Consider the following 25,895-nt stretch of genomic DNA (forward strand, 5'->3'; position numbering starts at 1 on the left):
AAGCCAAAACAAGCGGAAATAAAAGGTTAAAGGACGTAATGTTCTCACATAACTTTAGTCATTCTGAAACAATTCCAACTTGACGAAACATATACATGCATGTTTGTGAACTTGATATGATACAAAAGCAAAAGAAAACAGCAGACAGTAAGCAACTGATGGCCTGAGTGTAAAACAACTTGAATAACATTTTGTGGGAACACTCAAAAACAAAATGGAAACATGAATAAATCAAGTTATTATTTTTTTTTTAAATACATGAATACATACAAAAGTGGTAAGAAGAAGTTCTCTCATGTTTCTTTGCACTCTTAATATGAAAATTACTAAAACATTTTACAGAACCCTCCCAACCCTACTGCAGTTAATAATACGACAAACAAGCCTTAAAAAATAACTCTTGCTAACGTATTCACAATATCATGGCATGACAATTACCTTTTTGTTCCACACAAAACAATGTAACAGTTTTTTTGCAAAAAAAGCAAGGCCAAGATGGTCAAGTGTCATGATGTCAGAAGTCAACAACCATCTGTCATCATAGGAAAGGGTTTCAAAAGTATTCTTCCAATTAAGACTAAAATGTCCATGAGCTCTACATTAAAACTACTGAAAACACTAAACTCTTTATTAAAAACCATTTCTTTTTTGATTGTAACAATGCAGTTCAACACATTCAGACATATTTGTTGTTGGCCCAGTGATTACTGTAGTCCTCTGAAGACAACAGTAACAACATAAATGTGTAGGTGCGTTTATAACAGTCTTTGATCAAGTCCCCTAGTGTGTTAATACTTGTTATGCCATTCGCACTGACCAACACTCACCTCCTCGATGTCCAAGTTTTTTCGGGATTTGTAAATAAATTCTCCAATTGCTACAAAAACTGAGAGGACAAGTCCGGCTGCCAGCACAATAAAGATTCCACCAATGTTCTCCACCCCCAGAGCACTGGCCTCTTTGCTGTCCTCCTCTGGGCAGCCATTTCCTCTCCACCATTTCTCCTTCATCATGTGCAGCTTCCCTTCCTCCTGAAGCTGCAAGATGGCGATGGTGACCTTGTCTCTGTAAGGGGAACCTAAAAACAGCAGCCGGATCAAATCATTATTACAGTCAAAACCAGCGTCATAACCTTTGGGTTTTTTGTTTTGTAGACAGATAGGGAGCATTTTTTGGTTATCATTGTTGTTTTGTAGTTTGCTTTTCATGTCTCTTACCAATTGGGGTTCCCACTCCATAGCCCTTTGAATCTATCAAGCCTCCAATCTGTGTGAGGTTGCAGTTACGCTGGCTGATGTACTCGATGCTGGTCGATTCCATCAGAAGAGCATAGTCTGTGGTGAGAACCCTCTGAATCCCCTCCCGGTTGTTTTTCACCAAAGCCGTATTTTTCCTACTGCTCATGAATGCCCACATTTTTTCGTAAGTTGAGATCTTAGATTTCTGTTAAATAAGAATTGGGAAGTTTAGAACAATGCATTATGGTAGTCAAGGGAGCAACAACAACACAGACCTTTGCACAAAACAGACAATGTGGATGCATGGTCATTGGTTGAGGCTTTTATTTAATATTTCAAATAATTTTGGAGTCTAAAGCAACCATCCTGATGAATAGCAGGAGATGGGATGGGACAAGTTTGTACACATTTGCCCAAGTTGATTCAATTTTCTCTGAAGAACAATACATCCTTGAATCTTTATAGAAGATTTGGCCAGAGGCTTTTCTTAATCTGCATGCATGAGGAAGTTAACCGTTGACCCTCCTTTTTATCCCGAACCCAACCCATCACACAGCACTTGTCACGTTGCGGTAATGACTGATGGCTCAAGGGTCAAACTTGTCAGGATTATTAAACTCAAAAGTGGTGTTCTTGTTTGCATCCCCATTGTTGTAAAGGTACATTTACCATTTGCTGTACAATGAAAGAAGATTACCTTAAAAAAGGTCATGGTGGAGCCGTCTCTTACAGCACCGTACTCTATTTTCGTTTGCTTGGCCAAGTCATCTGCAGAGTCGATTGGTGAGTCCATCCTCTCCACAGTGAGGAAGGCAGCCAAGTTGGCAGTGTATGAGGAGATTATGATCAGCGTAAAGAACCACCATATTCCACCAACTATCCTCGTAGAGAGGGCCTTAGGCATCAGCTCAGATCCTGTAGGATAACAACACAAGGTACATTAGGAATTCCACAAACAAATACGTCAAAGATGGTACAGGAGGTGACAAAAATAGCCATGCCACTGATTATCATATTTGTTTAAAGGCAGGCCACACATATTATAATATGCATGAAGGAGATGGGTGAAGGTGATCTACCAAAGGGAAACTACTGCCAGGTCTGAACACAGCATAATACTATTATAATTGCAGGAAGTGTACCTTGCTGCATAAGTGCTCCAACTCCAAACCAGACACTGTTTATTAGAGTGAAGTTGTTTTCGACCACATCTGAGTCTGGGTTGCAGGGGTGAGGGTTGTACCACTCATAAGGAGTAAACCTGAGGAAGAAGAATCAAAAAGAAACAATAAATTATACAACAGACAAAACTCCTTCTGACCAAGGACACATCAAAATAAACTACTGTTGCTAGTTATTGCAGCAGTGTGCAAACAAATCTATAGGTCCTTGTTGCAGCCAAAATAAATGCTTGAATACAAATAAATCCAAATGGCTGAATGAATTCAGGAATTATAAATAGTTAGAGGAAATTGAAAAAACATTTTTGGCCAAACAATGTGACTTAAAGTGCAATAAACCATCCAAAAAAAAACAGACAAAGAATTGTATACACACAATAATCTTCATTAATTTAAATGTTCTTTATGCTTTACCTGGCAATAACAAAGAGCACACAGCTGACACCCAGGCATGCCAGTAGCACATACATCCAGATATCAGGAGACAGAGGGTTGAGGAAGGAGAACACCCCTGGATTGGTGCCGTTGGGTTTGTGGTAGAGGATGCTGATTCCCAGTGTCATGAAGGGTTTGGAGAAATCTATCACCTTTTCCCTCACATATGTGATAGTGAGAGGGGCCACAGCGAGGTCAGCCACCTGGTACAGAAGCATCAGGCAGAACCAGAGTCAGAAACAGATGGTACTGCGGATCATATGGATATTCTCTCACATATAATATTGACTGCTACTCACATGGTCAATGAGTTCTCGCACCATGCCGTTCCACTCCCCCTTGTCATTCTGAGCTCCATATTTGCCATCAGTCACCAACTTCACCTCATAGGAGAAGCCCAAAATGTTGGAGAGCTCTTTGAGCAGGTCGAGGCAGTAGCCCTCAAAGCGATCATTTCCATACAAGGGCTTATCAGATTTCTTATGCATGACATAGGGATTTTCCTGGAACGAGGCAAAAAAACGATTTTATTTGTTTTTGTCAAGATATTCATGAATGAATGCTGTCTGATAATAACTTGAGATCATACCAGAATAGTTGTGACAATGAGTGTCCTGTTGGCCATTGAGTCGGTCACATTTGTGGATGAGTCCTTGTTGCTTTCTGTTAAATTAAGGCCTGTTTGAGAGTTCCACACGCCAATCTGTAAAGAATAAGATATTTAAATAATCACACATTTGTCAAAGATAAATAGTTGCCCAGGTCAGGCTTACTGGAACAAGGTAAGGAATGTAAAAGGGGGGGAAAACAAGCACGAGGAATCAGAATACATTCAAAGTCCAAACAGAGATGAGAGAGTGGTAAAGGAAAAAAAGGAAAAGTTATAAAACACAACATCTGAAATAAAGCTTGAAATTCCATGTCCAGTGCAGAAATGTTGAACATTTCTTTCCACCGGTACCTACAACTTATTTTTAAGAAGAAGGGGAGACATCACAGAGGGCTGAAGGTAGAGAAAATTCATTTTAAAAAAAAGGTCATATTCGATTAGTCTGCTAGGGCAGCTAAAGTACAAACCTTTTTCCACACTTTATTCAGGCGACTGTTGCCCGCGATTGTCTTGCAGAAATAATAAAGAGAAAGCATTTTAATGGCAAGGTCCTGCACTTAAAGTCAAAAACAATGATGATGAATTTGCGATAAAAATACAATAAATAAATCTGGGTATAACCCTTCTTTGGTTTGAAATTACAACCTGTACTTTCAATTGTATTAACCAAGATTTGATTTCTTTGTTGTGAAGAAAAATAATGACCTGCCAAATTTGAGGGCAGCATTGTCAATGTGATTAAAGGAACATCTGCACACTTTCAAATGACAGCTACACAACTAATTACAAAAGGCTGTGTATCAAAACAGTTGCATTTTTTTTTCTTTGGCATAATTGTTACACCGGTTTTCAATACTGACACTGTATATTGTTCACAGTGAATAGCAGTGACCCTGTTTGTCTATGCTCTGCTATGAATGTCCACAATAACAGCCTGTAATAATAGACTCGGGTCAGATAGTTCACCTTCTCCAAGCCATCTTCCTTGAGGCTGATGACATCTAAATCAAATTCTTTCCGCAGGCCGTCCGTCTTGTTTACAATTATTTGTCCCGTCAAGCCGTTCCATTGTGCCTGTGGCAAAGAGAGAACAGAAAACAAAACCTATGAGTCCCTCAGCTTTTATTGTCACACACATAAATGCAAAGTCAAGCAGAAGCCTGGAAAATGTTAAACAATTCAAAACATGAATAATTGATGAGTGCTACGTTAGGCAAAGAACATTGACAATGGCTAACTGCATCTTAATGGACATTAGCATTGGCTGGATCCCCAGTGGAAATATGAAGTATCTCTGAGCATATTACATGGTGGACAGTGATGTAAATGGAGCAGGCAGCATGGCCTCTGTGTGTGTGTGGAGCGGCGGGTGGGCAGCAGGGCTCAGAGATATTTGAAAGCAGTTGATAATGAAGTGAGCTCAGCTGAATAACACGCAGGTTTAGTCTCTGTTACAGAGGGTTTAGAGAAATGGGCTGCATCCTTTTTCTTTATGTGAAGATGGCATATATGCAAATCATTATACCAACTGAAATTTGCCAATGTTGAGCCCTTGGCATTTTTGTCTGGCTGTGAATCAAAGCGTGCCGAAAATAGAATTAAATAATTTATTGGGGGGCATTTGGAGTGACACAAGCCAAATGCCACTGATGATCACATGGCTTTACACCACCACAAACTCATACCAATGTTTTGGGGACGAATGGCGCCTTTTGGTTTATCATCTTGTTCTTTTATCCTTCAAATCTTAAAGCTTTGGTAGCAATGCAGCCCTTTGTAAAAAGGAAGTAGCATTTATTTTACTCTAGTGTTGTTTTGTTAATTGTGTTGTATTGTACAACTGGTTCAGAATGCGTTTGTTTTGCTTCCTGTTGATTGAATAGATTTGTCTTCAGTAACAAACTCATTTCTGTTTAAAGAAAAATAAATGTTATGTATGAATTCAAGAGCAATTCATATAACTGAGTGTGGTACGTGGCCAGAAAGAATCTTAAGATTGAAGATTAAACTTGATTAAACTTAAACATCACATTTTCCCCTTCAATAAGTGTCATCCGTTTCCTATGCAAAGGTCTCTCACACCACATAGGTTAGAGGGTATCGCTTGGTGAAGTTGCTGTTTGATTAGACCGCTTCACTCAGTCCTATTGCACACAGCTGTGAGGCCTACTGGATTTATTCATGTCATTAAGTCCCTTTTAAAATCCCCACTAATCAAAAGGGTCTCTGTCTGACCATGTGTTGGTGTCATTACTGTACATGTAGTGATGACATGAATCTGCTCGGATTGGAGAATCCAGATGATAGAAAGGATGAGAATGACCTTCAGCACGAAGACCTCACTGATAATCCCTGAATAAACTAGACAGACGAGCTTTGTGAGAAAAACTCATTTGGCTCTTCTACTCCTCCCTCAGGACTCTTTACACCACCCTCACACACAAACATGCCCTGCGTGTACATTGTTAAGTTAAGGAGAATAGTCCAAGTGCACAACCTTGTTTTCTTGAGTTGTGAGTTTTACTTGAAACTCTCTCTGCAAAACCTAACTTTTAGTATTGGGCTAAATATGTGCTACACAGCATTGATTCCTGCAGGGAACATTGTCTTTTTGCCTTCCCTCCTCCATGAGAGCAGTGCAGGGTGAAACACAGAGCAGCACCCCTGGATTCTTGCTTAAGGGCACCTAATCCAGTTAACACAGTTATAAAACACAATCTGAACGACCGTTTCAGTGTTTTTAATGTCTATGATTAATTTAAACTATTCAAGTATATGATGCTACTGATAAACAACAATACACACATTTTAAATGTATTTTCCAACAGCCTGGCAGCCATTAGTGTCTGAACAGTATCAAATGCAGAGACTTCAAAATCCACCATAATTAACATAATGTCTAAGTTGAGTAACCCAATGATACCATGTATCATGGGTAAAAAAATAAGACTTGGCGGCTATGCTCAAGTCTCAACAGTATTACTGCTTAATAATGACTAATAAAATAAGGACAGACAATATGTTCACATTAACAGACTATATATACATTTCAAGCCTCAGAGGTGGACACAAATCGTCATGGTTTCTAGCAGCTATTAATATGAGTTCCAATACAAATCCTGTTTGCTTGCCACTAACCTCTGCTGTGATTTCAGTCCCTGATATGTAGTTAATGGGACACAAATATATATATATATATATATATATATATATATATATATATATATATATATATATATATATATATAAAACACCATTATGCTCCTTTTCAATTAATGCATTGTAATAAAAACAAGTCTTGTGAAAAAATAGTCTGGAGGTTTATTGAGTAGAAGACAGAGTGTAGGAATATGCGCAGTTAATCATATTCGCTCATATTCTACACTTCAATGTGTTTATGTATGAATGCTGATTACATGTCTTATTACAGACAATATCTGCCGAAGCTTCACATCACACTCTGGGCTCTTTCTTTCCATTGCCCTTCAATATTTTGTCCGCACTTGCAAATGGAAAGTTCATTTGTCCAAGGAACACCAACTAGAGAGTGCAACTTAATGAGACAGCCGTTTAAATTGAAATATCTGAGCAATGCTGACACTCCCGCTTCCACAATTAACCTGGTATATTTTCCATGTTTTTCAAACTGTCAGTGTTCGCATTTAAATTTACTTCTGTGTTCATTGTGTTTTCTCTTGGCTGCTGTTAGATCAATAGTTTATGCAGAATTGAATAATAGATGTGTTTTTAATTATCTAAGATCTACACTCGAGAAAACATTCAAAACAATGAGTATCTAGAGTTACATTTTGAAAAGATATATTATAAATTGGGTGCTAGTTGGGGCATACTTATTATCTCATGCATTGTGCAATAGACATTCATACAACTCTCAACAGTCAGATCTCAACAGTACCTGTCTGACTGCCCACTAATCTGAGCATCATCCCTATCTCATGAGAAAATTATTTAGAACATTATCTTCACCCACACGTTATTCCTCATCACTTCTGATCTGCTAACTCTATTGTTTTGCTTCTGCAACTAAGGAAATGAAATGGAGGCAGCACGCTGTGAAATGGATGGATGGATGGATGGATGGATGGATGGATGGATGGATAGAAGAAGAGGAATGGGTGTTTTCACATTCATAAGCCAAACTTACATCTTTGAGCATGTTCATAAAGCGCGATCCAAAGCGCCAGGGTTTGTGTCGGTGGCACTGAAGCGAGCTGACAGTGATCTGGGAGGTGCGCTGCGAGGCAGCAGCCACCATATAGACAGCATCATACATCAGAGCTGCTTCGGTCTGAAAGAGAAATGCAGCCGTCAGCATCCATCAGCAGGATAACCTCATGCACTTATCACATCAGGACTGCTGATGTTCATGCACATAACCTTATGGTTTCTAAAAAAGTTCAGCTCCAGTTTCACAAAACTACTCGTACAGGCAACCACAAGCAGCCACAGAAGTGTTTCTGACTGAAATGTGGGCATTGAAGGTCTTGTGCAGCTTCCAAAAATAGACTACATGTTCAAACATTTATGTATAATATCTCAGTCATTGTGTTGAAATGTAGCAAATGGCATTCTCTGATACAATAGTATAGTTTTTAGCAAAGGTTGAAAGGCAAAGTTAGAAAATGCGAAAGATAATCAAATGTGAGTTCAACTGAACTTTGTTCCTTCTGATAGTGAGATGTTTTAAAAAACGATGTTCATTCCTTACTTTCAAAATACGTAAGCAACTGGGAGGATTTAATGATTTATTAAATTGTGCTAACTAGCTTACACACATAAACCAAATAATGACAAACTAATGCTGTTCGCCAACTTTCCTCTACTGACAAGCTCAAACTGTCCATATATTTTCCATTTATTAAATATAGAAATGATTAACTTTCAGTGTCCTTTTGAGCATGTTGCTTAAAGTACGTGAACAATCAGAAGAGCAGCAGTGGGGACATTGTTAAGACGGGCTTCCCCACTGGGCCCCTGCCCTTGGAGAACATTTGGCATGAGGAATGAAAAAAGGAAGGTGAAGTCACTCACTGTCATCATCCCCTCCATCATTCCAGTCTCAGCTTTAGAGGGAGCCTGCAGCCGCTCCATGGCCCACCTCTCCACCACCGAGGCCACCTGTGGGCTGTCTATGTTGAGCAGTCTGAAGCCCGTCATGTTGACCCCACTATAGCGGTACGGCTCCAAGTCGAGGGCAAACAGGTCCTGTAGAGGTACAACATCATCAGCAAAGAATCAATTTGATTATACTCAAAATGACCCACAAGTGGATGTAAGTTACTAAGCAAAGGCAAAGGGACTGTTGATTAAAACAGAGGAACAATATACTGCATAATACTATGGAATTATGCCAAGTGCACTGAAAACATCCAACAATCTTGTTATAAAACAAACCACAGATGTTTGAGTTCATCTGCATAATCTTTGCATAACAGAATCGCTAGGTGCCTACACACATTTCAGCTTGCGTAGGATAATAAGATACTTAATTAAGACAATAGAAAAACTGTAATTACGAGCATATCCATCAGGTTTTTCAATTAAGTTTCAGAGAGAAACTCTTTCCTGTAAATATAATGTGAAATGTTTTCTTACCAGTGTGGTGAAGAAGAAGTGGTAATATTCAGTCATCATCCCCATGGACAAGATCTAAACAGGATGAGAAATGAACGGTTCATAGTTTCCCCCCCGACTACACAATCATGTTTTTCTCCAGCCAGCATAAAATATATTTTCTTTCAACCACATCCATACCAAGAGACTTGCAAATCAGGCATTCCAGCCATTTTCTGAATTGCCTCATTTAGTTTTGTTTGCATGGTTTGGATTAACAAGTTTCCAAGTGAGTATATGTCACAATTTGCTCATGGAGGCGTAGTGTTTCCAATTAATCTTACATGCAGCTTTTGGTTTGAAATGTCGATGTCTGGCTAAAAAATAAGCTCTGATTGGATCTGGAAATGATCATAAGATTTCTAAAGGGGATAGAATTAGACTAATCTTGCACATAGGGAACATTAAACAAAAAAGCACTGAAGAAACACCAAAATAACACAGAAACTTCTCTCCACTGAAGAATTCAAATTGGATTTCAAAGAGCACGTTGTATTTTGGGTGTTAAGATGTCAATTAAACCCCGAGGCCCTCAGGACAATGACCTCTGTCCAGTGTGGTGGCAGATGTTTGGGATAATTCACCTGTTTGAGAACATCAGCTGATGTTTGGTAAGAGCAGTCAAAGATGACGTAGAACTCCTTTCCCTTCTTCATCTCCTTTAATAGAGGACGGGCATCTTTACTTCCTGTTGGCAGCTGGCGGATCTTGATTTTAATGCTGTATCTGGATGGAGCTTTGATCAACTCTTGCAAACGAATCAGTCCTTAAATTAAAAGATAGCAAAATTGTGATTAGGGTCAACAAGCAAATATTTACAAAAAACCCAAATCTGGATAGTAGGTTACTCCAAGACAGTGGAAGTAAAACTATGTGATTAAACATAATCAGATTTTGATTGTCTTTGAGTGTTTAGGTTTCATGGTTTTGAAATTGCAAAAAAATGCATCTGCTTCAGTGACTGGGTTATTAAGCTACAACTTTACACAGTGCTTTCTAAAGACATAGCTGAAGCTAACTGAGTATGAGACCAAAAAACTGCATAATCCATCTGACAACAAATCTGTCGATAAACCGAGATGTGCTCTTAGATACGATAAAATTAGATAAGATAAAATAAGAGGAGAAGGTTAATTTGATGAATGTCAATTATACTGCAGGATTAGATAGGCTACAATTATAGCACATAAAATCTAGATTATTTAGTAAAAATAGCAAAACAGCCCACAAGTTTGAGATGAGTGGACTCGAACTCCAAACCTTTATGCATGGAAACAGGTGTATCATATTTGTGTTATTTTTTATGTAGATGTGATATGCCAGCAACTATTTATCCGAGAATATGGAAAATAAAGTCCCACAGCCCGCCTGAATTTAAACTAGCAATAGGCTAATGTTGCTAATGTTTGCTTGCAAGCTCTCCCGCTCTTGGGTTGGTATTTCCATTGTTAGCAGCAAATTACTGCAAGAGACACTAAAGGAAGTAGATGATTTACGTTTCGAAGAACGAGCACAACACTTAAAGGTAGGGTAGGTAAGAATGAAGAAACCAGCTCGAGTGCGCTAGAATTTGAAAGCACGCAGCCGATAAAAATCTGCCTCTTCCTTCAGACTTCCTTACAGAGCCCTTTCTCCAACACACACGAACGCGCACATGACCAATGAGGGCACGAGATAAGTTTGTGCACAGATGGAAGGCTGACAGGCAGGTAGGCCATCCAGTTATTTTAGCCGGGCCGGCTAAAATAATTGGTTGTGCTTTTTACAGCGCTACGGCTTCCACAGATGACATTTTGTTATGTATTTATTGTCAAAGCATTTAATATATTCATTGCTATCGGGATGTTAAGAGCAGTCCATGGAATATAACAAAAAGTGTTTCTGAAGTGAATTACCTACCCTACCTTTAATATCAGCAGTTTAACTAATTTGAACATGCAGTTTCTATGACCAGAGGGCACTAAACACTAATTTCAGACAAAACGCTGGTTAGCCTTAAACTAGCCAAATAAGCTCCACCTTCTCTAACCATTAACTTGAGGATAACCTTAAGTAATTAGGTTTTCTTCGGAAAATGTGATATCCATACTTTATTACAGAATGTGTATCTTATCTAAGATGGTTTTTGCAAAAAATGTAACGTGTTCACTGCCTTCCACTGGTCACAGTGAGGAATTGCAACACATTCAATTCGGGAACGTAATCGGAACCTAATTTCCGGTTTCCAAAATAAAATAAAAAATACAATTGTAATCAGGCATGTTTGGATACTTCCTTCAACAACCACGGGAATATGGGGGTTGCGTTCAAAGCATGTGTAATTGGCATCGTGAACGCAATCAGGACTTTAATGACCGAATGAAGTAGTCTGTTTCAGACTAAACATCGCTAGCACCTGATTTTAATCAGCATCATTAGTGAAGCTAGCTAACTTGGCGATGAAGAACTCCATGGCGGGAGTTTTGACGCTGCGACCAAAACATGGAATTTATTTTCAACAGCAGGATTACAATGTGCAGTACCACCGTACAACCATGCACACTTTGAGAGAATAATATTGCTCCCGAACATGGCTGCCCATGGATTTGGTGAGGTTGCAAACACAAAGTCGAAGCAGAAAATGATCTACTAAAGGTAAGAAATAGTCTCTAGTGTGCTACAGGTTTGAGACTGTGCTTTATTAGAAATAGTTCCAAACATTTGTTATTCATCATTATCCCTTGGAAATTATTTTCATAAACTGCTATTTACATGATCTTGTGATTTTGCTGTATCATTGGTGCTCACTGAATGGTGACAGTCTGTTTCCTGTAGTTTTTCAGGGTGTAGTGTTTGTTGATTTTACTGTGACAGCCCAACATCGTTTCATGTAGGCCTATATAGGATGATTTGTCATTACAGGTTCCTATGCAGCCATTTTGGCCTGACACTGGATACTAGCCCCTTTTTCAATAGGCCCTACACATTAGGTGAGGTTGTGTCTATAGTAACTATTAATTTCAGTTCAATATGTAGGTGAATACATAAGTAAAATAGTTCTGTAGTAAATCACATTATATTTTGTATGCTGATTAAGATGGGTGGGTGCCTATAGATACATTGAGATGTCAGCAATAACATGGAAATGTATTATTATTGCTGTATTCATTTTTCTGTTCGATGTGGATGTTTGCCTGACTTGGCTCACCCTGTGCATAAAAGTGGTATGTTCCAGTCAGGTGAGTCTGACATGGTAACATGGCCTTTTAATGCAGTTGTGAGGAGTTGGCAGCTTGCTGTTAGTTGCAGTTTTCATTTGCTTTGTGTTATTTTGCTTCTGTCTAATTTAGTTTTATTGAATTTCCCAGTTTTAACTTTTGAATAATAAATTCCACTTATTTCCACTACTCCTGCTTACCGACTTTATTCTCTTAACACTCCTTTTTCAAATTTAAATCATAGGTTTAAACAACAGTAGTTTTTTTACAACTACACTTTTTGCTATTCTTTGTAAACATTTTCCATTACTTCATTGCATACTATATTTAAAGCAAAAAGCAAAAATACATACGTGTCAAAACACATTTCAAATAAAATATTACATTTAATGTTGTCCTGACCTACTGTACACATCATATTCTTTAGACTTAAAAATATGTTTTTGAGTAGTACAGATCCTCCAACACCATAGTCATTTTAAATATATTTTTCAATAATCTTGAGAATTTTTATTTTTTATTTTAGTGCTTGTTCTGTTTTAATCACTGTTGACATATTCAGCTCTGATTTGTTTTAAAGCTTTACGAGTTGGACTCACCCGTTGCATCTTCATAAACAACAGTGACCGTCTTCCACTTGTAGTACTGCACTATGTCCAGCACAGCTCGGCTTATAGAGGTGTATTCAGGATAGAGGTTAATGTAGAAGCTGTCTCTGTTGTCCACTGAGGGGTGTTTCCAGCGTGTCTGGATGTGAGGGACTTCCAGGGCGTTACATATAGACTGGACCGCGCTGACTGATGAGCTGTGAGAGGGGCCGAACACTGCCCCAACACCCAGGGCCAACTGGTCGCACGCTGACGTAATGAACCGAAAGTGGAGAGAGGAAATAACAAATGATCAACACAAGGGAAACTCATAAACAATATATTTATAACAATATATAGATTTTTCAATTGAAAAAGCTAAATAATATCCTTACCTCTTCTTGAGGCTTCAAAACTGTCATAGAGGTTTATTCTCTGGATATCATAGGTCAATGTGGTGTTTGGCATTAAGGTCCGGTTCCTGTTTATGTTGGTGACCGCAAATTTAAAGGCCAGTTCTTCAACACTAACGGGGTCATTCTCAAGAGTCTCAAAGATGCCACCTGTAGGAAGAGAAAAAACAGGGGTGGTGAGAAGGGATGTGACTTTATTTTGTCTTTCATGACAGAAAAAACTTTGTTTCTATAGGTAAATACACATCTGAGTTGACAAATATGACATGTGGGGTACCTCAAGGCTCCATCTTGGGGCCTCTTCTCTTTAACATCTACATGCTACCACTGGCTCAGATAATGAAAAACAACAAAATAAGTTACCATAGCTATGCGGATGACACACAAATTTACGTAACAATTTCACCAGGAGATTATGCTCCAATTCAAACACTGAGTAAGTGCGTTGAACAAATCAATGACTGGATGTGTCAGAACTTTCTCCAATTAAACAAAGATAAAACTGAGGTAATGGTTTTTGGAGCCAAGGCAGAACGTATAAAAGTTAGCGCTGAGCTTCAGTCTGCAATGTTCAAAACAACAGATAAAGCCAGAAATCTAGGTGTAGTCATGGACTCTGACCTGAGTTTCAACAGTCACATTAAAACAGTTACTAAATCAGCCTACTATCACCTAAAGAACATATCTAGGATTAAAGGACTAATGTCACAGCAGGATTTGGAAAAACTTGTCCATGCTTTTATCTTCAGTAGACTCGACTACTGCAATGGTGTCTTTACAGGCCTCACTAAAAAAATCTATTAGAAAGCTGCAGCTAATTCAGAACGCCGCTGCTCGAGTCCTCACTAACACTAAGAAAGTGGATCACATCACTCCTGTTCTGAAGTCCTTACACTGGCTTCCTGTGTGTCAAAGAATAGATTTCAAAATATTGTTGCTGGTTTATAAAGCTTTGAATGGTTTAGGCCCAAAATACATGTCTGACCTACTGCTACATTATGAACCATCCAGAACTCTCAGGTCTTCAGGGACTGGTCAGCTTTCTGTCCCCAGAGTCAGAACTAAACATGGTAAAGCAGCATTCAGTTATTATGCTCCAAATATCTGGAACAAACTCCCAGAAACCTGCAGGTCCGCTGCAACTCTTACTACTTTTAAATCCAGGCTGAAGACTTTTCTTTTTGCCGCTGCTTTTAATTGAACTATTCACATCTTAAACTGCACTGTAACTTTTAACTTTTATCCATGTATTTTTTCTTTTAATGTTTATTTGATTATCTTTTCTTTTTAATGACTGATTTTAAATGCCATTTTTAAAATGTCTTCCATTTTTGTAAAGCACTTTGAATTACCTTGTGTTGAAAGGTGCTATATAAATAAACTTGCCTTTCATCGCAGGTTACAATATAAAAAAACGAAATAAGTATTTAGTGGTCAATTTTCATTATTGGGATTATCGCTAATATCCTCACGAGCTGTAGCACTTGCTGTCAAAAGTTTAATAAATAGCCTGATTTAAACAAAAATACAGGAATAATCAAACTCACAATGTTTATTTTAAATATAATCTTTCTTTATGCAGGGGGGGGTTACCTTAATTAATATTGTTTCGTTGATTCTCACTAAAATAATATCTCATCATTGATGCAATCAACATATTGTTCCCTTAAAAAAATGTAAGGTGAAGTAACATTTGAAAGTCATTTAAACAGGTTTTGAGTATATTTAATACACTATTGGCATGACATTACAAATTGCAATTATTCTGACCAGGAAAATATAGTGAAATAACATTTTCATATGTTCCAGTGCCTAGCGGTGAGATTTTTAGCCAGATTTCATAGCCAACACTGAATTGATAGTAGTTTTTTGAACGATGACTTCACTAGTTATTCACCTCCTATCGTAGCGTTGCAAGGTCACAATGACTTAATACTGACAGTTGCATAATGTGGCCCAATTCTCTATGTTACTTACACCGCATAATGCTACTAAGTGACCTTCTTGAGAACACAAGATTTAATCTCATTTAGAGAAAAGCTTGACCTTTATTGAACTCACCCAATTGACATGGCCTGAATTTCATCATCTGACACCATGCCATGTGAATGATTTGTTTTGGAAGACATGCATCACCTCTAGTTCATTAAAGACCAGCTTCTCAGCTAATAAATCTAAAGACTTAACAAATCCTATAACAGATTATCATGGCAGACTTTTAAAAGCATCCCATCTCTTTTCTCTTTTCTCAACAGTATTTCAGCTTGGTTCAACTAGAAACTGCTCAACTCTTTCACCTCATACTCATATTTTAATTTTCTTTTTCAATTTACTAGACACATAAGTCTTTTTCGAATAAATCATACTTAAACCAGCTTGGGATTTATAGTATCACACAGTGAAGCCCAAAACATAATGCAATTTACTGTGAGGAGGTTAAGTGTTACTGCTGCCAACACATTGCAAATGCAAAGCTAACCTCTGAGGTGTAACTGTTTTTAAAGAAGCTGCTTCATGTTGCAGTGTAAGAAGGAACAACTCCAAATTAAGTGATGCTGCAGTAGATTAACATCATCCAACATTCTCATCCAGAAACTGCACGTTATGTATTGTAAGGCTTAACATTTTTAATTTAGTAAAACAGTTATCAGCAGTGCAAAAGGGATTTCCTGTTCATGACTGTCTCTTTAGTAATTGTTTTATGTACCAACTTGCATGCAAAAGTAGCATAACAAAGCGCTTACAACCAGGTTTAACATGGACTTTTGGAAATCTGACAGCATTATATTGTAAGTATGCAACTAATAATAATTGTAATGATTGTTGAGTTGGTATTAGCTTTTCAATTGTGGGAATAACACACATTTTAAGAAGTCTTTGGATGTCTTGTTTCACTAGCATTTTGAAATTCCAAGCATAATCAGTTTACAATAGATACAACATATTTCTCTCAATATTGAATTAACCAATCCACCTTATAATTTCAGACCAATGGTTTCAGGTTCTCAGAAGATCGTAATGTCTACCAATATCAGCGTAATTGAAAAGGTCCCTAACAGTAATCTTAAGTATCAGCCCTTATCAAGTAAGAAATTAGATATATAATTTATTTTAAATCAGCATATAAACCTGCAATTTACTGCTGCATTACCTCCCATTTCACATTTCCCACTACATAGGACTATGCGATAAACACTGACGTATGAGACCACAACTATGTAATTTAAAGTTACATTTCTCTTTTAAACACAGTCAGATTTTAGCTGGCTGTGTTTGTGTAGGGCCACACGCAGGATGAGGGTTGTTTTAGAGTTGAGATTGAGAAAATCATTTAAAAAACCGTACGAGTCTTAATCCACGGCGCTGCTCCAGAATAATGACGCGGCTAGCATGCCATGGCCTGCAATATGGATATATTACTCCAGCCGGGCTCAAGTGCAACATACAATGTTTTACATTTCAGTTACATAAAGTGCAGCATGAATAGAATGAGGATTAAGGCCAAAAATGCATTGGATTGTCACCACCATGCATATAGGGCAGCATGACTCGTGCAGTGTTCTTATCCCTGCTGAACATGTCCCTGCACTTTTATATTACCAAAGCCTTTCAGATGTAAACAGCATTCAGTGATAGGATTTCTGAAATAATACACTCAGGGTTAAATGTTTTTTCTCACTGCATTGACATTCATGAGTGCAGACAGAAACAAGGCCAGTTCAGAACAGTCAGGGCAAGTCAGTGAATTTCTTTATTCTAAACAAATCCCAAATGAACTGTCTCATGTACATGCAGTTAACCTGGAAACAAAGCCTAAAGGAATATTCTTTTAAAACCACCTGTAGTTGTAAATCAATAGTCACATTAGAAAATTGAAGATGCCATTTTTTGCTACAATAGTTTGGAAATTACCTAAAACTGAGACTGCAGATGGCAATAGGTCATTGCACTCTCTACAGTGTTTGAAGAATTGCCTGTGAAATTGTGATTGATTTGGAACAAGAAAGGGCCTTTAAAAAGCTCCCCTTGAGACCTTGATTGTGAATGACCTTTTTCTTTGCTGTAGCATGGCCTCAAACCCCAAACTGAGAGAGCCTTGTCTGCACTCCGTGGTCACTAAAAGCATGCTTGAAAGTGCCAATCCTAATTATGGTTACCAAGTCTCAGTCAGCAGCTGCTAGGCCTGTTGAAGTCCCTAACTCTCTCACTGGAATATGAATTTTTATTGCAAAATACAATAACCTTCTTGCAAATATGTTAAGAAAATGTGTTCCATCTCGGCGTCTTTTGATTTCAAGGTGTTTTTGTCATAAAAGGGGAGATGAACACAAGTCCGACCAGATGGTAGATGTTTATTTGCGTAAAGTGCAGAGGCTGCCGCAAATGTCACAGGCCTTATTAAGGATTCAACAACAAAATAATCCGAGTGGCAGCAGCATCACAGCACCATTTCCAATCAGGGGTTTGTTTGTCTCATACTTGTATGGGCTGTGAAAGGCAAAAATAGCTGCTGCAATTTAGATTTTCTCAATTGTATTTTTGTATCTGATCTCTGGTGGCGGTCATAAAAACATGCATCCATCCCGTAATGCAGCTGAAATATGTACTTTACATATCTGCAAAGTGAATTAGGCTACATGGCAAATTATTCAAATGAACAAACGATGAATAATTTAAAAAAAGCAAAGTGTGAGAACTTGAAAACTCCTTTAAAATTAAATAAATGTCTGCATTTATCAGTAGCTTTTGATCATATATTGATTAGCCAATAGAGACAATTCACTGCCTCCTCAGTGAGATATGACTTATTGACCTCATTGGCATTTCTCCAGTTGGTAGACTGGTCTATAAGCTTAGTCGTCCATAAAAACAGAACTATTAGGATCTGTCAGACAGCACCAGCATCTGATGTCGGAATATGCCGCTGTTTTTACTTGTAAGGTTTTCACTTTGAAATTGGCTATATCGTCTATTCACTCTCAAAACCTTTATTGTCAGCAAAAGACAAATATATCTATTTTATTGCACCGTTGGCTTATTCATTTCCTCTTTGAAGCTCGATAAAGGCACACCCCAGAGTGTAAGAAAACCCATTTATCTCTCCTGTCATTTCAACCTGAGATAGGATCTTAAACCTCTGCTAAAGTAGGCTATAGTACAAGTTTCTTGATGTCCAGAGGGTGATCCACGGTGACAGCAGTTTGCAGCTCAGCAAGGAGAGGGCTGGTCCAAGCAATCAGTGCTGGTCAGAGGAACACTACTGGGAAATATTTATGTGTTTAAAGTAGCCAAGCCTTTTGTTAAACATGTCTTTGGACAAAACACATTATTATTAATGCACTTGGGATGGTTATACACACAATGTGAAACAGGAAACAAATTATCCATCTGTTAGCTTGGATGTACCAAAGCCCAGCTATAACTGAATACTGTTTTACAAACTGGTCGTTTGCTTGTGCCACAAACCTGAAACCAATAGAACAGCTGTACAAGAGAGCTATCAAGGTGTTTGACAGAAAGCCACATGCATACCACCACTGTACCATCCTTGAAAAACACAATTTCTTGAGTTTTGACAATTTTAAGTCTTTTAATAAAAGTATGTGTTTTTTGGACTGGCCCCCCCTCCCTTAGGGGAATTCATCCACAGAAAACACACTGGACGCTGCACTAGGTCAGAAACCAGAGGAGACTGTGGTCCACCGTAGACGGACCACTTTCGGTCAAAATGTACTTTCCATTAAAGGCAGCTCTTTGTGGAATAGCCTCCCAACTGAGATACGGGATTGTCCCACTTTGAACAGTTTTAAAGGTCAACTCAAAGAATGGTTGAGAAACGAACAAACGTGCGATCACCGCTAAATGCACTTTACAGGGGTATCTCCTCCTGCACTTGATGTAGCACTTTTATCTTCTCCTGCACTTGATATGTCGTAGCTGCTACATTGTACTGCCATGTGGTAAATGCTTGTATATGCTGCTCATGCTCTTTCTGCATATCATGTATTTATTTTTGCTATGTATATAAATGTCATGTTCTTAAATGTTGTATGTGAGGGACTACGGATGGAAATTAGCTAAAAGCTCAAATCCGACATATTTACATTTTGAAGCATTAAAGGTGGGGTATGTAATTTATTTCAGAAACACTTGTTGTTATATTCCATGGAATGCTCTTAACATCCCGATAGCAATGAATATATTAAATGCTTTGACAATAAATACATACAAAAATGTAATCTGTGCAAGCCGTGGTGCTGTAAAAAGCACGACCAATTATTTTAGCCGGGCCGGCTAAAATAATTGGATGGCCGACCTGCCTGTCAGCCTTCCATCTCGTGCACAAACCTATCTCATGCCCTCATTGGTCATGTGCGCGTTCGTGTGTGTTGGAGGAGGGGCTCTGTAAGGAAGTCTGAAGGAAGTGGCAGATTTTTTCTGGTTGTGTATTTTCAAATTCTAGCGCACTCGAGCTGGTTTCTCCAAAATTACATACCCCACCTTTAATTGTTAAAAATGTTCATCAATGTGCTCTTCAAATAAACGATAAAAAAAAAAAAACTGATAAAATCATCAGTTATTGTCATGCCCATGGCCACTATCAACCGTCCAGATATCTGGAGTGAAGCAGCAACCATACTCCACTTCATTTCTGGAAAATTGGTTTCAAATGAGCTTATATATTCATGTGGTTGAAAACTGAGGAAGGAAATCATCAATGTGATCTCTTACATGCATTTTCAATTAAGAAACTCACAATACATAATGCGCACATCCCAAGGAAAATAATTAAATCTGTCTCTAGCCAAGGCTTTCACATTTGTCGTCCAATGAGATTGAGTCAACATTGTTTTCCAAGGTGGCATATAATGAGTTACACTGGGGGCAGGTATTGTATTTTAAAAAGGGTTACTTGAGCACCTTGAAATCAAGCAACTGTTATCACAGCTCAACCCTTCTGTGGTCTCTCTTAGACCAACAATGTAATGCGTAACGCACATCTTTGGAATTTCTGTACTGTCATTTGGTTAGTCAACCACTACCGTACACATAATACAACTGTGACTTTGTTCTAGCTTTTCTTAAAATTAATAGCAACAATTTGCCAGATTTGAAGCTTATGGCCTATACTCTAATATTGAATTAATGTAAGATATCACAGTATGTTTTAACATTTGAACAGTAAAATAAGATTAGAACATAGACATGGATGTATTTGACTAAGACATCGATCCCGTTTTGTTTGTTTGCAACATAATCCTGTGGCCTGTGAACAGTCCTGCCTGAAGCTTTTTAGCCGCGCTGTGTGGTTGCATTTTGAGCGTAACTCCAGAAATGGGTCATTGGATCATGGCTCAGTGCACCTTTTATATTCAGCTCCACCACATTGCATGGAGTTGGGCAAACCAAAATAATAAATGGAATTCATTTCCAATACTGATGCAGAGAAAATAGGGAATACGCATTTCACACTTTCTGTTTGCAGATGACTCATGGATCAATGCACTCACTCAATAGACTTTTAGCAGGCAAATTGAGGAGAAAGTTAGAGCTGTCTGTGATCATATATACTCCAGTAATTGAAAGTTTGAGCTAAGAGATGCAGGTATAACTGTAATGTTAAAGCATGAATCCCTCGACAAGCTTGTCTTTTAAGACACACTGTTGTGCATTGTAGAGGAATAATGAATTCATCCATACTCTGTCTTCAAAATATAATAAAAACATCTATAATATCCTGCATATAAAAGCACATCTTCTTTTGCAAGGAACAAACGTCCTTGTAATTTGAACACTGCAGGTTCACTAGTTTTTATCAGGGCTTTATTATTATAATTCAATTTATAAAGAAGGGTTGGAAAAAGCATTGCCACAGGCCCACAGCTACCATTAATTACTTTCCAATATAATTTTCACGATCACTGAGCTTCCATCTCATCTTTAATAGGCCAGACAATGCTGTGGGGTGATGCACGCTTAGGAGGTCACAAAAACAAAAGATTCTGCTCGTGCCGCAGGCAAATGCTGATAAACCCTGAGGCTTGGCTTTTTATAGGGCTTCCGTTCCTCCCTTCAGTGCTCAGAGCAAGAAACATAACAGTGTTCAGGTTTAGGCAGCTGTGTCGACTTGTTTTAATCCAAATACCCCAAATAACAGGTTAACATTAAGGAACTGATCTTTAGATCCTGATTCTCATCTGTGCAGTTATCAAATGAAGGAGAGTCTTTTAAGGCAGAGAGGCACAATGACGTAGTGTTTTGCTTTCTCCCCTCTCCCCATCCTGGGCTTGTTCCCAGTGAGCGCCCCCCACCCCCTCCTCAACAACACCACCAGCACCACTCCAACCTGGGCCCATGCCAGACTGTGAATGAATGAGGAAGTCCTAACCAGTCTACTATCTTCGTTTGATGTGGAGCACTGAGGTTTCTCTGTTCAGAGGATAGCTGCTTGCGACTCAACTCAAAAACATTTAGACCGAAATAATTAAAATCAGGATTATAATCTGTATCAAAGCTACCTAATTTATTAAAGCGCTGGGTGTAAGACTCTTAGGGGGATGATTTTATTAACCCTTAGATGCACGAGTGACTGGACCCTACACTCTTCCATAAGTGGGTCTAAAAGGACCCGTATTAGAATAATATGTGTTTTTATGCAATTTTCATTCATTTCATTGTCATTTTGGTTAAGAAAAATCTCTTGTATAATATTTAGTATTATATTTTGGTTCACACTAGAAATATTTTATATTTAATTTTTCACTATTTATAATTTTAGAAATTTCTTTTACATTTTGAAAAAAAACGTTTTCCCATAGGATTCCATAGAAAATGCATGCGGGTCAGTTTTGACCCACTTATGGAAGCTTGGGGTAGTAATACAAAAACTACAATTTCTTAAAATGTAAATTAAAAATGTGAATGGCATGATATCCAAAACAAGTTTTTTGAGGAATAGCTGGAATATGAAATGATACATTTTTTTAATTACAAAGATACTTCAAGAAAACCACCTCACCGGGTCCAAAAAGACCCACTTATGGAAGCTTGGGGTAGTAATGCAAAAACTACAATTTCTTAAAATGTAAATTTAAAATTAGAATGGCATGATATCCAAAACATGTTTTTTGAGGAATAACTGGAATATGAAATGATAAAAAAATGTAATTACAAAAATACTTCAAGAAAACCACCTCACCGGGTCCAAAAAGACCCACTTATGCATCTAAGGGTTACAGGATATTTCTCTGGCTGGTAGCTTATCAAACCTTTCACATCATATGGGTTGTATCATTAATGAATCAATCAGATGTCACCAATAAATGAAGCATGCAAGCAAGAGGAAAAAGGACTTTAACAAACTGTAAAATCAAGTGGAGGCCAGACCACAAGCTGCTGCTTCTGTGCTCTCCCCAATGATGGGATTTGGTCGCTGCCTAAGTACCATATTTGGGGAAGAGACTTTCTGCATAAAGAAGATTAGTGTTAGTTGTTTAAGGGCTTGAGGGAGAAGATTTACCATTATGACCAACCCCAGTGCAAAGAGTGGAAGCCAGTCACAATCTGATGCCAGCACTTGCCAAGACGGAGCAATGTTAATTGAACGAAGCCACCCACCATATGGGAGAGATTATGATGTGTGTGGGTCATGAAGAGAATGACAAAGATTAGGTGGCCTCAGAGAGTGATAGATGATTTAGAGAGATTAACAATATAGTGCACAGATCGGGACTGATAGAACGGGAGGTGGCACCAGCCTATTAGCCTTCAAAGTTATGTAACGCACACGGCTCCATTTTAAAGTCTCTTTAGAAGTAGAAGAAATTCAGAAAAATACAAAGTTGCCCTGGGCATTGAGCGTAGCAAAAAGTCCTGAAGCCTAAATGAAAAAAAAATGTGATGCAATCTTCCAAACCATAAAAGGAGCAGAGAAAATTTGTAGCAAATATCAGCTCCATTGTTACAAAGTTACATCAGAAATCAAAGGGGGATAGTTGAAGCCGGAGCTCTGTTTGTCTAATTAAAAGTGAAGGCTAAGCTCTTGTCAACTCTCAAAGGATTTACAGACAATTTGCAACTCAGATCCACAATCACAGATGTCACTGGCCATCATCATGCATATGCATCAAGTCTAAATAACTTTCACTGAGACTGTCCACAATTTTCTATAGCTCTGTATCCATTTCACATTCCTCAGTGCCAAAAAACATTATCACACAAAGAGAATATGGTTTTAGATGCCGCTGTAGACCATCCTATAATCACTCATCTGCCTCTGACCTGCGCTGTCGACATGGTGGAACAGAGACAGACTCTGATTTTAGCCAATCAAAGTGGATTAACATGATTTAGGTAAAAAAAAAAAGGATATAGTGGTTTCAAGGGAACAACACAGAACTCTGTCCTTAGTGGACCTCCCTTGTCCTTACAAGGACATTCTACAAACATCATTCCACTATTGAATAACATAGGAATACAACTGTCCATTAGGTTTGTTACAGATGACTGATAATATGATTACATGATCCAGAAACAAGTTATATAGTGACGCAGCAACAGTTCAATCTAAGAAAGCATCACACATTTACCATGAACACACAGTGATTCCCTTTTGTCATTTTCTGGTTTATCATGCGAGGAGTTAAAGGTTATCCTCCTCCCATTTAACTTAGCTACAGAGTCTGAGCTGCACAATGCTATGAGTATATCCTAACATGACATCCACATGTATGATCTCAGCATTGCAGACTGCCTTTAACTAAATATAATGTAATCTTGCAAAGAAGCGTCGCTCTATAGACAATAAGATGTGAAAAATATTATACAAAAAGTCAACTTTTTAATAACACATAGTATACAATGAAAGATAGACTAGGTAGATGACCCCAAAGGGAAATTACCTTCAACCTGGGACTTGTCATCACATAATAAACTGCGGACTGTATATTAACACATGGGAATGAATTAAAAGGATAGACAGTTTTACCACTTACCTATTCTCAGGACCTGCTGCGAAGTGAGCCAAAACTCTGCTATAAAGTACAGCAGTGAAAATAACAGTCCCTTCCCTTTCGCCATGGTCCTCTCTCCAGAGTCAAATGTAACATTGATATCAGTTTTCCTGCCCTCTGTAAATCATGCTGATAACTTGCCAGTCCTTGTATCCGTAAAGAAAATAAACCGGCATCCGACCCGCATCCATCCCTCACACATTGTGATGAGAAAAAACAATCCCCAAAACACACACTCCACCTGCAGCTGTCACTGATCAAAACTCCAGTTTTCCCATTTTAAAAAAGTCCTTTCTGTGCCAGTAAGGTTTTGCTTCCCATATTCACTGTCCAGACATCCCTCTTATCATGTGTTTTTTTTTCTGGTTCACACTTGAATTGTAGGCAGCAACTGAGGAGCAGCACTGTGCGCCCGGCTCCTCCTGTCAAGCTTACAATAATGAAAACTGTCTGGTGTGATTACCGTTTTCAAAATAAAAGGTGAACTGGCAACCCCAACAAGAGACAAAATAAACATGTTTAAAATTGAAAAGACTTATAGATAGAAATTATACACATTTTATTAGAATCTTTAAACAAATCTGACCCTTAATTATACTTTTTCCAGTGCTGTGGATATTTATTTATTTAATTTATTTATATATTTTAATAATCTTAGTCTTATATTTTTCATTTTTTCCCTAAATGCACTTGATTGCTATATTCAATCCAACAGGGGTTTCTTATGATGCTATTTACCTAATCTCCAATTCTTTATTCATGTAAACACTTATATTTGAAATTGCAAAAGGATATTTGAACTATCTTCTACAATGGTTTTATTCTGACATCTTGCCTGCCATGTTTCCTGTCTCCCTCTTGCCATCTGTGGCTGACTTGACACAGCTGAGCATCCCTCCCGTGCAGGCGCTCAATTGAGGGCACAGCCAAGCCACTAATCCGCAAACATGGATACGTCCTGAAGATTAACTTCAAATCTGGCAACATTCGACCTCGACAACGTCTTTGCTTTGGTACACCGAGGAATGATTAAATCTTTGCTCCAGTCCTGATGGAAACGCAAATCTAATCTTCAAACTGGTCTGTGGCGCTCTCTTGAAGATTAACTACCTCAAACTGTTTATATGACACATTCTCATAGTAGAATAAAATGTGTTCACATGACCTTAAGAGGTTTGGGATAGAAGTTAAAAAGTTGTCTTGGTTGCTCAGCTGCAACGATCATCAACTGGTGTTAAAGCTGCACCCACTGCTCCCTAAGGAGGCACCATGGGGTGTTCGTTGGTTTTTGGGATTACTGTAATCTCACTATGATTTAATTCCCCAGAAATAAGCAAAATTAGAGAGAAAATATGTTATCTTTAGGGGCTCAAAGTGTAAAGTCTCTTCATGAGGTGAAAGCATTAAAGATAAGTTAAACCATAAAACATGTATCGTATAGAGAATATAAGCATCTTTTTTAAATCATAAGCTAATGAATGCAATGTTATAATATAATGTATCCTCTCCATGTTTGTCATTTCCCTGCCTGTACTATGACCAGTTTCTAAGGTTTGAAACGTATGTGTTGTTAAAGGTCCCATGTCAT

At 38.2% G+C, this 25,895-nt stretch overlaps 1 protein-coding gene across 1 annotated transcript; it reads right to left on the minus strand.

Annotated features, from left to right (window-relative positions):
• Positions 1–24,663, minus strand: LOC117468692 (glutamate receptor ionotropic, kainate 1). Its single transcript, XM_034112917.1, has 15 exons — positions 24,290–24,663; positions 13,278–13,445; positions 12,895–13,152; positions 9,683–9,864; positions 9,081–9,134; positions 8,517–8,690; positions 7,630–7,773; positions 4,431–4,538; positions 3,444–3,557; positions 3,154–3,357; positions 2,834–3,057; positions 2,381–2,499; positions 1,936–2,153; positions 1,218–1,443; positions 1–1,078 (listed from the first exon to the last, which is right to left on the minus strand). Exons 1-15 carry the CDS (start codon positions 24,372–24,374, stop codon positions 789–791), a joined length of 2,568 nt encoding a protein of 855 aa, XP_033968808.1. The 5' UTR covers positions 24,375–24,663; the 3' UTR covers positions 1–788.
• Between the last annotated feature and the right edge of the window lie 1,232 nt (positions 24,664–25,895).

The sequence above is a fragment of the Trematomus bernacchii genome, unplaced genomic scaffold (assembly GCF_902827165.1).
Source record: "Trematomus bernacchii unplaced genomic scaffold, fTreBer1.1, whole genome shotgun sequence".
NCBI classification, from domain to species: Eukaryota; Metazoa; Chordata; class Actinopteri; order Perciformes; family Nototheniidae; genus Trematomus; species Trematomus bernacchii.

Coding starts and splice junctions, on each gene's coding strand:
- LOC117468692 (XM_034112917.1), bottom strand. CDS start 24,374: ATGGCGAAAGGGAAGGGACTGTTATTTTCACTGCTGTACTTTATAGCA. Junction 8,691..9,080: donor ACTTCTTCTTCACCACACTG/GTAAGAAAACAT, acceptor GTACCTCTACAG/GACCTGTTTGCCCTCGACTT. Junction 7,774..8,516: donor TGATGGAGGGGATGATGACA/GTGAGTGACTTC, acceptor TTTCTCTTTCAG/ACCGAAGCAGCTCTGATGTA.